The sequence below is a fragment of the Megalops cyprinoides genome, chromosome 13 (genome assembly GCF_013368585.1).
Source record: "Megalops cyprinoides isolate fMegCyp1 chromosome 13, fMegCyp1.pri, whole genome shotgun sequence".
NCBI classification, from domain to species: Eukaryota; Metazoa; Chordata; class Actinopteri; order Elopiformes; family Megalopidae; genus Megalops; species Megalops cyprinoides.
The window spans coordinates 25817280-25833114 of record NC_050595.1 but is presented as its reverse complement, the minus strand read 5'-3'; the positions used below and the strand labels follow the sequence as shown (position 1 = coordinate 25833114).

The 15835-nt window shown below is 43.9% G+C and overlaps 1 protein-coding gene across 1 annotated transcript in view; it reads right to left on the bottom strand.

Moving 5' to 3' along the window:
* LOC118787851 (protein unc-13 homolog C-like) overlaps nucleotides 1–15835 on the bottom strand; it is a 109572-nt gene that overhangs the window by 69398 nt on the left and 24339 nt on the right. The window contains exons 8-13 of the mRNA XM_036543573.1: nucleotides 12491–12710; nucleotides 10204–10431; nucleotides 8916–9057; nucleotides 2860–3029; nucleotides 1386–1501; nucleotides 583–746 (exon numbers count right to left, since the gene is read on the bottom strand). Of these exons, the coding sequence (XP_036399466.1) occupies nucleotides 583–746; nucleotides 1386–1501; nucleotides 2860–3029; nucleotides 8916–9057; nucleotides 10204–10431; nucleotides 12491–12710 (1040 nt within the window). The remainder of the gene's footprint in view (nucleotides 1–582; nucleotides 747–1385; nucleotides 1502–2859; nucleotides 3030–8915; nucleotides 9058–10203; nucleotides 10432–12490; nucleotides 12711–15835) is intronic.

The following is a 15835-nucleotide window of genomic DNA, read 5'->3' as shown; positions in this document are numbered from 1 at the left end:
TTCAGTAAGGCCTTTACAAGATGAGCTCAAGTCAAGCCGTCCATATGAATATTATGATTTATACATTTATGGATCCTGGGGTCACCGTAGGTTGGGGCCGGCCTGAAGTAAAAGCCCATTGTGGGCTGAGCCTATCATAAATACCTGATGAAACACAATAAGCTACATCCATAAAGCCAGCCTCAATCTCTGCTGAGTGTACACCCCCTCCATCTCTCAGACTCACAGCTCTCTCCAAACACAAGCCTACAGATTCGGCTCCGGCCAAAATACAATGCACCGTGTGGCCTTCATCGTCTATGCAGCATTACATTCTTACAGCAAGGCAGGATTAGCCTCATGTACTGTAGAAACTGCCTGGAGACCGGTGTGTAGGATTGAAGCTTATTATTTATGTGTGTTAAGGTAATCAATAGAGCATGAGTGGGTCAGGACGCTTTCCAAGAAAAATACATCATTCCATTGAGCTGCCAAAGCCAATGAGCCTGCCTGTGCATTTAAATATCTTTAACACGTCTGTACAGTGTTTTCGGGCGCTTGTGGAAATCGTGAATAAGCAGGTGATGGATGTTTGTTACTCACGTCATCGCCTGGTAGATGGACTCCACTCCGTACCGCATTGCAAACTCGTCAACGATTTCCTGGGAGACGTCATCGAAGTAGACCTTCCAGGCCTCGTCCCCTTTGACCTCTGGGATCTTAACAGTCCCACTGTTCTTCACCTCTGTCAGGTAATGGAACAGGTTCTGTGAAGAGACCAACGTTTTTTGTAGGAAATGAAATGGAAACTTCTCTTTCTCAGTGGATTTATAAGCCTGGAAGCCTGATGCATTTGAAAGAAGTGGCCATTGTTGAGGAATTTTGTATGATATATTGTATTTGATTAGGGAGATACAGTAGGTGGGCTGTTAACTGTCAGTACATCCAGCCTTTAAGCCAAAAGGATTTCATTACACACTGCAAAAACACCTAGAAGTACTTTGCTTCAACTACAAATTTATGTTCCACTAAATCTATGTTGCACTTTACTAACTCCCTAATCGATGATGACATAATAACACTATATATTATGTAACACCCAGTGACACAAGAGGATATTTTACTGAAGCAGTTCAGTATTTTTGAAGTTATTCAATTTGCAGAATTGAAGAAGTAACTGCTGCAGTGCTAAAGAGCACATAAGAAGTTTAATGAAAACAGGCCATTCAGCCCAGCTGAGCTTATGGTTTTCACCCAGTATTTGACCCTGCAATGCACTGGTTACAGATTCAGTCCTGTAAGCACTGCTAACAAAAACCCATCCACGTGTACTAAATATCCTCACTGAAGTGCTCACCATTAGCCATGCAGTGTGAGGGTGGTGATGTGGGAGGTGGAAACGTTACCTCGTGTAAGCACGTGTACTGGCCGTGGGGCGGAGCCGCTTTCTCTTCTCCTTTCATCTCCACGTTGATCTTCAGCCGAATGGCACCGGACACTGCAGACTTATCAGTCCTCTTTTCTGTGAGCGGGCAGAACCCAGGGACACAGTGTCAGCAGGAGTATCAGGGAAGTCTCTACCATCCCTGGTCAGAGATACTGCCACTGTACATACTCTGGGACCCTTGAGTACTGGGGCTGTCCACCCTCACTGTACAGTTACTCATGATGTGACACACATCACTTCACAATGCAAAGGTTGTGATATGCTATGTTCCATGATGTGATATGCATATCACAATGCACAGAGTGATATACTTATTCACTTTAATAAAAATTGAACACAAACGCGTGCACATTCAGTTTCCCCTGCCTATGCGTAATGCTACTTTTCTAACCACAGTTGTGATTGACACAGTTTTGGCAATCTGTTCTTTACTTTTTTAAAAATTAAGCACGCAAAAACCCAAATGTTGCTCTGACTATACATGACCTATAATCATGAGTGACATTATATTTAAAAAAGGCTGACACAAGGGGGACACCAAGCAATACTGATATCATAATATTACATGTAACATTTCTATAATGGAATTACTATACTTATACAAATAGCCACACCCTTGTGTGTGCTGTGAGTATTGCCCCCTATTTTGTTACTCTTTTGATCACAGCACAGAAATGTCTTAGGTAAAAGGGCTGTTCATTGTCTGCGGCTATGTCTAGCTGTTTCACGACGTCTTGCTTTCATTTGATTGTCAAGAACTGGAGTTAGGCATAAAGCATTCTCTGTGTAACGTGCCTTCAGCAATATTTTTCTAAGGACGTCTCGTCCAGCTGTCAGCGCAGCCAGAACGGAGGCACAATAACAAACGGTCCCCCAGCGCAGAGTGCAGCGGTGACGGTTTTATACGGATGTAATTTTAACTAAGTAATTCATTTCAGTCGCTATTGTGCCCTCTCTGCCCTTTGACCCTCGCCATTACATTCCTTCACTCAGCCTTCAGCTGACGAATCAGAGCAATGCAAGTGGGAGGAGGGAAAACGCCAAACATTTTCATCCCTGGCCAACAGAGGCGACGGTTTAAAAAAATGCATATTTAAAAACGCAGAGGAGAGTGCAGGGAGTATGAGCATTAATTCAAACACCAAGGACATATTTGGGGGAAGGAAGGGGCAGGGTGGGTGAAGAGGAAGCAATAGATTTGCCTCTTTCCAATCAATTTAACTTGAAATGGTAGCCGTTTTGAAAACACCTCAAAGGCTGGTATGAATGTCAACTCACATTGCCTTGTTCTGAGCCTTGTTGATTTTCCTTTTGATGCTCGGTTCTCACAAAGGGCACAAAACACCATGCTCAGACATGTTGTGCAGCCCCTTGTGCTCTCACTAGCAGACCATCAGAGCAAGGGTTATTACAGCGGTGAGACCTCTACGTACCGAGGTTGTACCACACGTCCATCTCGCCGCTGAGCGTCCTGACTTCGATGATCGTCTGTCCGAGGAAGTCGTCCGACTCCTTCTTGAAGTGTTGCTTCACCCGCGACTTGATGTCGTCGTCCTCGTCCCACACCCTCACCTTGATCCTGTCCGTGGCGTTGTGGCACTCGCTGGAAGACACAAAACGCAGGGCGTGAAACATGACATGAGTGGCAATGTTTCAAGGCTACACGCCGACGCTCCGGTCCGCCGAGCTGACGGGGGCACTCACCACCCCAACTGCAGGAAGCAGAGTGACACAACGTGCAATTTGTACTTGAAATATACAACAGATACTGAGCGCAGTGTCTCTGAAGTTAGGAAATAATTCCCCTGGGAGCAAACAGCGTGCACTTTTACCTCTCAATTACCTGCATCTATGCTCTGAAAGGAAAATGACGGTCTCAGGAGTTGCGATTACGGGGAGAAATGCCTGGATGTGTCAATCACTGGCTTTGCCTCTTGCAGCTGTACTGATGCATCTAATGAGGACTCTGATTTAACAGAGGCACCGCATGTCAAACCTGACCTTTGAAGAATTAACCAATGATGGATGTTCTTTTTGGGAAGTGGCTACGGTGAAAAGCTACAATACCCGCGTTGCTCATCCACATCTCATCCATTACACAGACCTCACACTAAATGTCTCCTGCACGGTCTGAATGTGGAGCGCACACTTAGCGATCAGTGATCGGTCTGAATGCTTAAATTCTCTCTCAATAAGAATAAATTTTATGTATTAAGGGCAGACAGTTTTTTAACAGTCGCATTTTAACCACAGAAATTTACCAGGTCCCATACTGAAAATTACACAGACTAAGCAGAGACTCCATCTGTTTCCATTTTTGGCAAGTTTAATAATGTGCCTTTTTATAGCCAGCAACAGCAGTCAAAGTCCATTCCTTCAAAAACAAAGCAGAGACTGACCAACTGTGAGAATATTTAGGATTGATTAAACATGTGATGAAAAGTAAAGAGTAAACACACGGGCCAAGCTGATCTATGGAGAGCTGCTAAACACAGTGATCTCATTTTTTTAAATAATTAAATAAACAAATATTGTTGGGAAAACAAGGAAGGCGAGTCATTACTGTCCCACAGTCCTCTCTGTCAGACGGGATTGACATCAGGACGGGCCCGCCGGCTCTCTGCTGGGAAACCCTGCATGTTCCTGCTCAGCGCCCCCTACGGGAGCTGCGTGGAGCCCTCGCTCTGAGAAACTGGGGCGGGTGGGGGTGGGGGTGGGGGAATGGGGGGAGGGTGCACCACACCCCCAGATGGAGGGTGCCTGGCAGGCAGAGAGGTAGGAGTGCAACTCGGAGGAGCCTGTCAGATAGAATAGAGGGAATGCCTCAGTGCTCTCTGGAGCGTTAAGCTACTGCAGAAGCTATAGTAGTGCTCTCACAAGGAATAACACAGAGCTGCGCTTATCTCACTCCTCGACAGGTGATTGGCTGCACTGATTTCGCTCCTCACTGGGTGATTGGCCACACCCATCTCACTCCTTGCTGGGTGATTGGCCACATCTCACTCGTTGTGAGGTGATTGGCTGCACTCATATCCCTGCTCGCCAAGCAACTGGCCACAATCATCTTGCTCTTTCTGAGAGACTTGCTGGTTTTCCATTCCTTTTAAAAGGCAATGCTGCCTTCTCACTCTATTGTTGATAGAATAATAACCTTTCCTATTAAAATGTCTCACAGAGTTTCCACTAAAAAAACCCTTATTTTTAGACTAAAACCCTTTCCCATTGCTACCACCGGGCAGACTGAAAAATAAAGGAAAAGACTGGAAATGAAATATTGATCTCACTTGTTATTGTAGCACAGGAAGGGTATGAAGAAAGCAAGAGGTCAGAGGGCAAATGAGAGAGATAAAATAGATTTTCTTCCCATGATGAAAATTGTATTTTCAATGATATATCATCTCAGAGGATAAAGAAGAGGTTTCACATCACCAGTCCAGTTTATGTTACTCACAGATTCCTACCCATAAGGACATATATCAGACAAGCACTGCTTTTGTAAAATCATAAGAGAAGAGAAAAAGGATTCACTGTTCATCAGTTGCTACACTCTACATAGTCTAAAATGAGTTATCAACATAGAAAAGAATATGATGCAGAGCAAGGCCTATGCCTCCAGTCCTGTTTAGGAGTCCAGAATCCACCAAATCCTCCCCTTCTGAATCACTAAACCACTGTCCCTCTCACACTGCAGTCTGGGACGGGCAATGTTGCAAGTTCTTGGGCTGAGAATATAGTCAACCAATCTACCATTCCACTTCAGAAAAAAAAGACCATAAATAAAGCTGATAGGACAATTTTATACACTTAGGAGTTTGTAACTCCATGCCTTAGAACAGCTCATAAAGCAAGAGCTTTGCATCCTTCACCGGTACGTGCTATTCACTGTCCTTGGTCCTGAAAGCTCAACCAGCCAACACTAATTAACACAGCACTGTTGCCATAATGATGACACCTTGAACTACAGTTCCAACAATCCCATGCGGTGAGGATCCGGAGCAGTGTCAGACAGGACAATTGCAGACATTATTCAGCCTGCATTATCTAAGGTACTTCCTTAGATATGATGTGCCAGATAAAGCTAGCCTAGCAAAACTCTAGGACTTGTGCAAGAACTGCAATTTCAATCCCACTTAAAGATGCTTTATTGCGTTATGATTGAGATTACCGCTGTTTGCTTAGTGCTGTGATGGCAGATAGCTGTGAGGGGACATCCTCCTGCCATTAAAGAGCGATACCAGGCACGTGGCGCTTTTATACAGTACTGCAGGCTCTGGCTGCTGTTCAGATACTTTATGATATATGACGCTTTATAATAATGACCAGAACATTAAGGTCTCGAGGATGAATCAAACTATGAGAAAGGTTATTGTTGTTGCTCTGCACTGCAAATGTGTACGCGTGTGTGTTTTTATCTTATGTGATAAATAGGACTGGTCAATGAATGCTGCTTTCCTTTACTCGCCCCACTGGCTATTGCAAAACTGAAGGCAAACAAAGCCGTTGGCAGGAGAGCCCTCATTAGGGCGGACATCTCCTGTTGTGTTAGCATTGCCTTTAATTAGCCCTCCTCACAGAGGGGACACTTGCAGCAGGGGTGTTGGGGGGTCGACTGGGCTGAAACAATGATCAATGTGTTGCGATGGAGTCCCCTGGGCAGCAGATGGCCGTACATTCCAGCTACCATCAATATAAAGTCCCATCATGCCGAGGGGGTGCTTTCTCCCAGCCTCCCACGGTGCCGCATTGCTGCCACGCGCAACGAGCCCAAATGTATCATGTCTTCACTCACAGTGGATCGTGCACAGAGATGCAGGGGCATTCATAAAATGGGGTATCTTGCCCTAGGCTGCTGTGCTGCTTTCTGGGAACACATTCAACTCACATGAAATACTCACAGGAAAGAAAACAAATGGTCATGTTCATTAAGAGGCGTAATTTAATTCGGAGATCTTCAGAGCCTGTGTCTGAAATCTCAGCTATCTTCGCCCTGAAGCACGTCAGCAGCAGAATTAAACAGAAGTGTTTTCATTTTCTAATTGTGTCACATGTTCTATGGATGTGGGTGGAGAAGAGAGAATGGCCTGGAATCAGAAGTACTGCATTTTTACAGTTACATGAATCTTCCCTCCCCGAGGCTTTAACTGGTTTGACTTGTTATTGGTAGGAGACTGAAGACTGCCTGCCACCAATTCTGCCAGCTCTGACCTCAGAATAGATATCTGATCGGGGGAGATGAGACTGGCATGTGCTCAATTGTCTGGGGCCTGAGCCAGAATCAGTCAGACTAAGTTCCAGTCACCGGATGCAAACTACTTTCTTCAGAAATTAAAAGGGGGTCATTTCTGGTAAGGTTGACTTGTGAATCATGCCGTATACAGCTTCAGGACAGCCTTCCAACTGTAAAGAGAACAGGGAGTTTTTAATGAGCTGTACAAGAGAAGCCATTTCCCTCATCCCCAGATCAGGGTTCATCTAAGCACTAAACTGAGTAGTGAATAAAGAGAAACCAATCTGGAGTCAGACAGGTCCTGGAGCCCAGTGCTTTGTGGTCTGGACAAGCAGTTAAAGCTAACAAGATGAAGACAGCAAATGAAAAAAGCAGGGATTACTACCCACAAACTGAGTTGGTAGGTCTTACTTGTGTGTTTATTCTAATCGATACACAGAATAGTACCACTTTGCCTTTAGAGTCTCTAAGAGATTATATCCTTGAACACACAAGGAACAGGAACAAGGGTGGATCCACTTTGGGGCTCTGAATACTCACATTTGCCATGGATTTTGTGAGGGGATTTTCACAGTGAAGGAGATAAGAGTATTTGTACAGTGGGAGCCAACACAATATTGAGCATAGTGCTGGTAGCACTGCCAACACATTAGTATATTCTAAAGTTCTTAATGAACGGAAGAAAGAAAAAAAAAACAACAAGATGCATCCTTTCAGTGATGAACATCTTCATGCCCAATGAAAACACAGCATGATTGGGGGGTGCTGTGTACTTTTCCGAACTGAGCTACAAACAAAAATACTTCTCTGTCTAAATGTTAATGGTGGCGTGTAAATGTGTGTAGAGACCCCAAAGGCAATACCAGGGAATATCTGCCATTAGCTGCACTCATCAGTGTGTAAATAAAACTGACAGGCTATTGAGCTGCTGAGGCACGGTCTGTAATAACACTATAAAACAGTAGATTTAAAAGCCCAGCAAAGTAATCTATAAAAATGTTATTTTTTTCAACAATTAAAAAAAATAATTGCCTATGAATTTAAACATATATTCATATATTTGGGTTTATTCTACTATCATGTGGAAAGTGTTGAGGACAAAATGAGAGAGGATTATCCAGGGGAAACTCTTTAGTATTATAAATACCAAAGTACTGTATAGTATATGACTGACATCCTTGAGATGACTCAAAAAGCCATACTGTACACCCACTGCCTCACAGAAGTGCTATGAATCACATGCCTTATATATGGTGAGTCCTCAGGAGTGTACCTCATGAGGCCTCATGAGAATGTAAACAGAGGGAAACTGCATGTTCAGTCACTCAACGATGCTTTCGAGTGACATTTAAATGATTGAGCCTCTAAATGATTGAGTCAGACTCAGGGATATGAGAGGCGGTGCGGTTTACTTCAAGAACATGAAAAATAAGTACAGCAATTTTTTAGCTGTGAGGGAAAAGCCAGAATGCATACAAATGGCTCTACATTACCCACGTCTCAGACTTTTGAGGCATACCCCTTCCTGTCGCACAATATCACGAGTCAAATATAAATGGCTGTTGAGTCATGCTGGGAAAATTATGGGGATGTGAGGAGGGGGAATAGGGTAAGTACTTTAATGAAATAAGATGTTTCCCACAGATTCACAGCAATTCGCTGCAAAACATTCAGGTGAGTAAAAGTAAAGAAATTCAATCCAACTATGCAAAAACGTTAAAAACATGCATGTTTTTAACCATAGCTTAATACATTTTTCTTATATTTTCTTATTAAAACATATCACAGGATTGAGTGTCATTGCAATTTTACACATTCAGATTTCTGATAAAACACAGTTTTAATATTCATTTGGTAGATGCTCTAATGCAGGGTAGGCTATAATTGGCATCTTATATATCATTTAGCTGGGTTAGGCATTCAGAGCAGGACTGTAAATTTATGGCATTCTGGTCAAATGCAGAATCTGGAGAATCATTCAGCTCCCCCATGGGCTGTCGGTTCACCTGTGCCCACTTGTTCAGCACTGCCAGGCCTCTCCTCTCTTTTATTCTCTCCACACCTTCTCTCTGGAGACCTCCCCTCTCATTCTGGTTGTTTTAAAGTCCTCCCATGCTCCCTCGTTCTCTCCGTCCCTCCCTCTGTTTGGTCCCCCGACCACTGCATCACACACTGCTGCCCCAGCCTTATCTCGAACTAATCTTGGAGGCGATATGGCCAGTTGCTCTGTGTTGTTTTACTGGCAATTACAGCTGTACTCACAAGAAGAATTTTTCATCCCAGACAGGGTTGAGGTTCCCAAAGATGGTCTTGGTCCTCCGCTTCGTCTTTCCCACCTGCACGGTCACGTAGGGGTCACTCGAGCCAGTTTTGTCCTTGGCTTGCAAACCCTGAGCGCACAAGACTAGGTGCAGAGAGCAGAGAAATCGTAAGCGGATAATGACAACATTTTGTTTTCATTCACAGACCATGACAAAACCACAAACACGTGACCCCTGCTATGCTGTCCTATGCTGCACGTGATCACATGATTTGGGTCAGTCAGTGAAACACTGAACAGGGCCATAGCACCATCACTCACAGAGGAAGTAGTATTTCCCAGTACGCTGAGAGCAAAAAGACGATAAGCATGAAATATAAATGAGTGACATGTTTAATTATTCAACCTACATATATCCTTCTGCTACTGGTTACTACACACTGTCAGTGACTGGGATCAGTAGACAGGATGCACCAGGAGCTGGTTTCAGCTACTCGGCAGCATTGCCATACAGTGCATTAGAGCTGCAGTTCTGTCTTTATGAAGACTAGGGAATGTAGGACTGATCTGACATATCGATGAGATGTTGAAGGTTAATGTGGATAGTTTAATGAATACTTCGCTATTTCTTTGAGGGAGGACACATTCAAAATCTATGGCGTGGATTACCCTTCAACATTGCTAATATTGCAATATTAGCACTGTTTCGCCCATTACTTACAATACCCCTGCAGAATCAATAAAGGTCTGTATCTATCCAACGAATAAGTAACATAAATAATGAATGAACGCTCCCTTAAATAGGAAATTCAATAACATTCAAAGGGGGGGTTGTTTTTTTTCTCCCCCTTGCATATCGACACACTGGCAGTCTTGCAGGGTTGGCAATAAGTCTTAGTCACAGAGGCCCACAAAGTCAAAAGAGGGGCAGAAGGAGAGATGCCACAATTCAATCATGGTGTGACATGGACCGTGTTGCCGTGGAGACGCCAGAAGGAGGCACCTGGCAGAGACGCTGTCTGCGAAGGTGATGGTCTTGGCCTCCCGGATATTTGAGGAGAGGGGAAATGATCTTTGAACAAAGTGCACTTTGGCAGGCTGTTGAGTGTGGGGGAAGTGATTCTGGATGTCAAGAGGACACAAGAGTCTTCACCCTCAGTAGGATGCTGTTGTTACTGCACCCCCCCGAAAGCAGATATACCAACTGTAGTGCAAGTGGCATTATTCTGTAATTCCCAGTAACAGATATGAAAATGGAGAAATGAAAAAGTAAATAAATGGAAAACGCACCGGTGATGTTGATTTTGGCGGACCACTTCGATGTGCCTTCTAGCACCGCCTGCTTGGCTGCCTTCAGGTGGGCGGTGAAGTCCTCCTTGGAGATCTGGAACATCTCCTGGATGACCTCGAACACCTCGGGCCGGTTCTTCTCCCGGATCTTCATTCTCTCCTTCATTGCCATGATGATGTTCTGGGTTTTGTCCTCGGCGCCGTGCTTCGAGCTCTTCTCCACGGCCCCTGTGCAGGACGCAGAGTACTGTCTTATCAGGGGAAAATGTCACCAGGATTAATGAGTGCCGTCACGAGGCCTTAAGTGTTAAGGACGGACGGTGCAAACTTTCTTTTGGAATGCAAATGTGGAATCCGCAGCACCTTTTTTTTAACTCGATGTTTTCTCCAAGGCCTAATTTATCAAGTCTATCATCTCAGCCGAGGTCATGAACTCCAATCGAATTAACATTAAAAATTAATCCTTGTTTAAGAACACGGAAAAAAAAAAAACCCTGTAGAAAATCAATCTGAGCATGGCTAATCTCATTCGGGAAGAAAAAGTGTTACACAGAGTGGAACAGTGACAGTCATGGGCCTAAAGGTTCCGCGTAAAAGAGCTGCAAAATTAATTGTTAGGATGTCATATATGATGAGCGGATTAATATTGCATCGATCTATGCAACAGCCATATTGTTCCTACAGTAACGCAATGTTCAAGTCATGAAACCACACACTCATATTCCTCTGACATCAAAGAGCTGAAGATCAAGTGCTTAATTCTGCTTGAGACACTCTTAATAATGAATCATTGGCTCTCGCTGGCATGTAGCCCTTCAATAAAACCGAGCTGCTCTCACACTTCATGTTTTCTTTCATTCAGCCCATCTAAGAGAGAAACATTTTTTCCAGTGAAGGGCGAAAATAAGCTCTTGAACAGAAAAGGACAATAGAGGCTGTGGCCCGGGCTTCACCTTCAGCAAATTGGACAGTGGCGCTTGAGAACATTGTGAATATTGACGAAGGTTTGGGACGGCATTAGAAGCAATGGCGTGGGTTTATTTTGAGACGCCTCAAAAGCAAGATTGGGAGCCGAGTCCCGATACGCCGCTGACGTTTTCCTTTGTGTTCCAGCCCAAATGTCAATATCCAGCTAATGAGTGATGGCTGTGCTCATTCGGGGGCACTGCAGAAACAACAGTTTGTGGTGCTCTATGACTCTGTTGCAGCCGGGGAAGCGTGACAGAAGGTGATGTATGCAGTGGCAGCCGCACAGGCCATTTGCAGAGTAGCCTACTGCTCATGCCGCCTGACTTAGCTTACAAAATACTTCAGAGGTTTCAAACGCTATTAGGTTTTTTGGCTGAGGGAAATGCAACTATCCCCTTAGAATTTTTAAGAATGCGGCCCAAAGTTTTTTTTTTTCCCTCTCAAAAGCCTGCGGGACACAGGCGAGGCAGCACTGCAAAGAGATTCAAAAAATAATTTCAGACATATGCGCCCTTCACTGCTTGCTGTTATCTCACTAATATGTGTGATAATGCCAGTGGTTGCCATTGGTCAATTGGTGCACATTTCATAACTGTCACGTAAGTGCAAAGATTATTTGTCATGTATAAAAGGTTGCCTGTGCGAAGTGTCTTATGTTCCAACAACTGCTGCTGATGACCCAAAATGCATCAGCATGACCGACAGTTTTGAGCTCTTTTTGCTGTCATTGACTGGTCAAAGAAATCAATCGTAAGGTGAAATCATGCTGATGCATGTTTGAGTATTGTCTCCTCTTTGCTCTGCAGACAAAACAGATGAAATGGGAGCTTATGGACAACTGACTTTTTTGTCTTAACACCCCATCTGATTCACAGTCTAAGGCACATGTCCACCCCATTTCCTGAACTGTGACATGTACCTTTAGGTTTTAAGATTTAGGTCACAACTGCAATGTAGTACCACCACCATTTAAGCAATATTTGATGATAGAAAGAACCGATAATGTATGTGTGTGTGTGTGCGCGTGTGTGTGTGTGCGTGTGTGCGCGTGTGTGTGTGTGCGTGTGTGTGTGTCAGAGAGAGTGTGTGCGCGCGTGAGTGTGCGCCTTGTGTGTGGCTGCCGCTAGCCATCTTTCCCTCTATAAAGCTGCATTTTCACTCCACGTCTCGTTAGCTAAGCCCCAGGGCGCTCCATACAGTACATTTATTCTTAGTATGTACAGTTTGCATTAATAGCAGACGGCCATTAACAATGTATTGCTGGCGGACATGGCGGCAGCGGCGTTTTGCAGATGCGCGATGCGCGCTGGGCACTCACGCTGCAGGCAGTCTGCGTTGAGGAGGTCCTGGCACTTCTCGTGACACTTGACCCCGCACTCGGAGCAGCGCATGCCCTGGCGCGCGATGCCCCACAGCAGGCCCTCGCACTCCTGGCAGTACGCGGGCGCCGTCGCCGTCCACACCTCGAAATTGTGCGGCGTGGTGGACGAAATGGGGTAAATCATGGCCTGCAGGGTCTTCCTGAGGACGTGCAGTTTCTGAAACGATACAGCGAGTGGTTGATGGGGGGAAACTTTTAATAGGCGGAGGAGGCGAGCATGGCAGGCTCTCTCGGCAGCTCTGGGAGTAGCATTTTAGTGTGGAATGAAAGGATTCTGTAATAAAGGTTATGCTAAAGGCCAAGCAATCCCCTGCCTCCTGCTCAGTGCAGATTCCAAGATGCTAACTGGTGAGCTTTTTGCATGTTTGCAAACCATTATCCGTACAATGTAACGCACAACATTAACTTGTTGTGACAGCAGATGTCAAACATCACAGTCATTTTGGACATTGCTTTTGAATCTTGCTTTTGCCTCAAGTCAAATTTAAATATAACGTATCATCTGACGATAAGTCAACCAAAAGCATATTCATTCTACGATATTAGAGAGAAAGCAATCTCCAACCCCTGTGTGAAACGTCAAAAATACACACAAAATATACACAATGCAGATATGTATTCTATAACTTGTTATTTTCCAAATAAAATATGCTTTGATATTAGTCTCTCTCTTGGCACATCACATTTAATGCTTATTATTCAGTATTTATCTTGCAATCAATGCAAAAAAAAATTGGACATTTAATCAGATTCCCTCCAAAATGGAGATCAAAGTGTTAGGAATAACATTTCAATTGGATTAAACATTAGTCCCTAATATGATTTATTTATATATTATGCATGGTTTGATGTCAGAAGCCACTTGGCTGAGTGGCCCTGTCGCGTGACAGCATAGCACACTATCTGAGTGGGGGAACTGATGCCTATGCAGTAAATCTGCCTCTTACAGCATCTGTTCGATAGGACAAGGGGGAAAAAAAACCTGGGTCCATGAAATATAGCTTACTGAGATGTTGCACTCTCAAAAGTCTACTTTATTGCCAGCTAATTAGATCTACTGCTTTTGAGCACTCATAACATTTACATAAATCCCCTAACTGTAAGTGCAATGATCCTGAAAGAGAGCGAAAATGGGGATCGAATGAACAACTGCCAACAGAAGCAACCATCAAAGTTCTTTATCGTTTGGGAACTCTGCATTGGCCACTGGGAACCAATGAAAGCATCCCTGTTACTGAGTTAACACTGTAATAACATTTACGTGTTTACCCAGTTACATATTACTTGTACAACTGAAGAAAAATGATTTGCTTTTTGTACAGTATGTCTCCATACTGAAAGCTTTTTTTAGTAACTAACAAATGCATGCTTATTTGGAACCCTTTCATGGTTACATAACTTAATGCTGTCTAACCCTCATAAAAAGCCCAGAATCCAGTGCTCCACCTCTCTTCCTCTTTACATTTGCAAATCACGTTACTCATTCTTAAAAAAAATCTTGGTCACAAAATCAAGTCCACAGATGGTTAATTAATGTCTCTGTTAATGTTATGTATAATCTTATGTCTAATGTAGAGTCTCTTCTAAGATGATTTGTGTTCTACTGTGTGGAATTTGAATGCATATCCATTCTAATAGATCACTAGCCATATGCTAATATGCAAAAAGGCCATGAGATTTTTCCTAGGGCATTCTGGGGATTGGAGCCAGGCAGCAATGAACTGATAAGAAATACTAACATTCCATTAAAGGGGAAATGACATATAAGCTTCTGGACAGACATCTGTAAATGCTTTGAAGGCTCATATGGAGAAAGGAACAAACTGCTTGCTGTAGGGAGATATAAATCAAGTGTCATCCACTGACCTTAAAGTATAACATTCTTAGAGAAGGAGATGGAACTACCCTGCTGTCTAACTGGTTCGTTGCTCTTCAGTATGCATATTAACCTGTGAATCTTGCTATACATGTGCATCCTATGAGCCATTCACAGAGCTGAGGTTTTTTTTTTAAAAATAGCAATTAATCTCAAGTACCTTATTCAAAGGAGATAAAAAGCCACTGTTCCATCAAGCAGAACTGGACTGCTGATGGTCCATTATATTTCATTAGTTATTCATTACATCAGACGAATGTTGCAAGGCACAAACTGAAATGTGTGAGTACCGGAAGCTGTGAGTTTCATGTACAAGTCAGAGCCCCATCTCAGCCAAACTAGGCAACATAATGAGTCATGGAACAGGCGATGTGAATTACTGAGGCACCCAACAATCAAGAGGATTGGGAAATGACTTTGCATGTAATCCAATGGTGTTTAGACAAACCAGATGTCGATGTGTTAACCACTGACTTCACAGGCTGGCAACATGCCACGATAAGAATCCGCCTCCAGCCGATTTAATCGGAGCTGAGCCATATAATTCATGCGCTAAGAAGTGCAGGGAACACACAAGCTCTCGAATCTCCCTATCCCCTCCCCCACCCTCCTCCTGGGTCGCACTGCACTTCACTGCTCCCTCCACATGCACTCAGACACACAAAACCGCTAACGCTCGGAAAAAGGTTTCGAGCCCGCTAATTCTCAAACTTTCAAGAGTAGGACGCAGTAGTCTGCCAGCTACCATTAATGAAACAGGGTGTTTTCACTACATGTTATCTCTAACCTCGGTTTAATCTCCGACCCCTCTCTGCCGGTCTTTGACAGACATTACATAACACATCCATTTCAATTTGCAATCCCAACTCCACTTTACTGCGCTATTTATGACGCGGGCGCCATTGTAAATAGCTGCCGAGCTATAACACTAGCGTTTTGATTTAATGCAGAGTCGAGACCCAGGTATCAATACTGAGGCCTGCTGAAATCCATATCCCGAGCCTTGCGGTTTGACAGCATCACTTCCACTTCTTTGTTTATTTATTTTACACTGGGAAGCGACAATGTCAGAGACACCATAAACCGAGTTACATCCCTGACACATGCATTATTGATCCTGCCTGCTGCGGAGATTGATGAGCGCTACGTGACAGAAGACAATATCATCCTTTGTCCCTCTGGGCTGTGTGCATGTGTTATCAGAACCAACCTGCACATCTCAATGAAAGGTTCATGCTGTGATACCTTAAATACTCAAGCAGACAAGATTGGGCTGCTCAGAAACACTAACAATGTTCTAAGGGAAAAAACCAATAACAGGAAAAGTGCAGGACGGTTAGGCACAGAACCTGACAGCGGGTTAATGCAATCGGCAAATCAAACTGCCATGGACTGGAATTTAATAA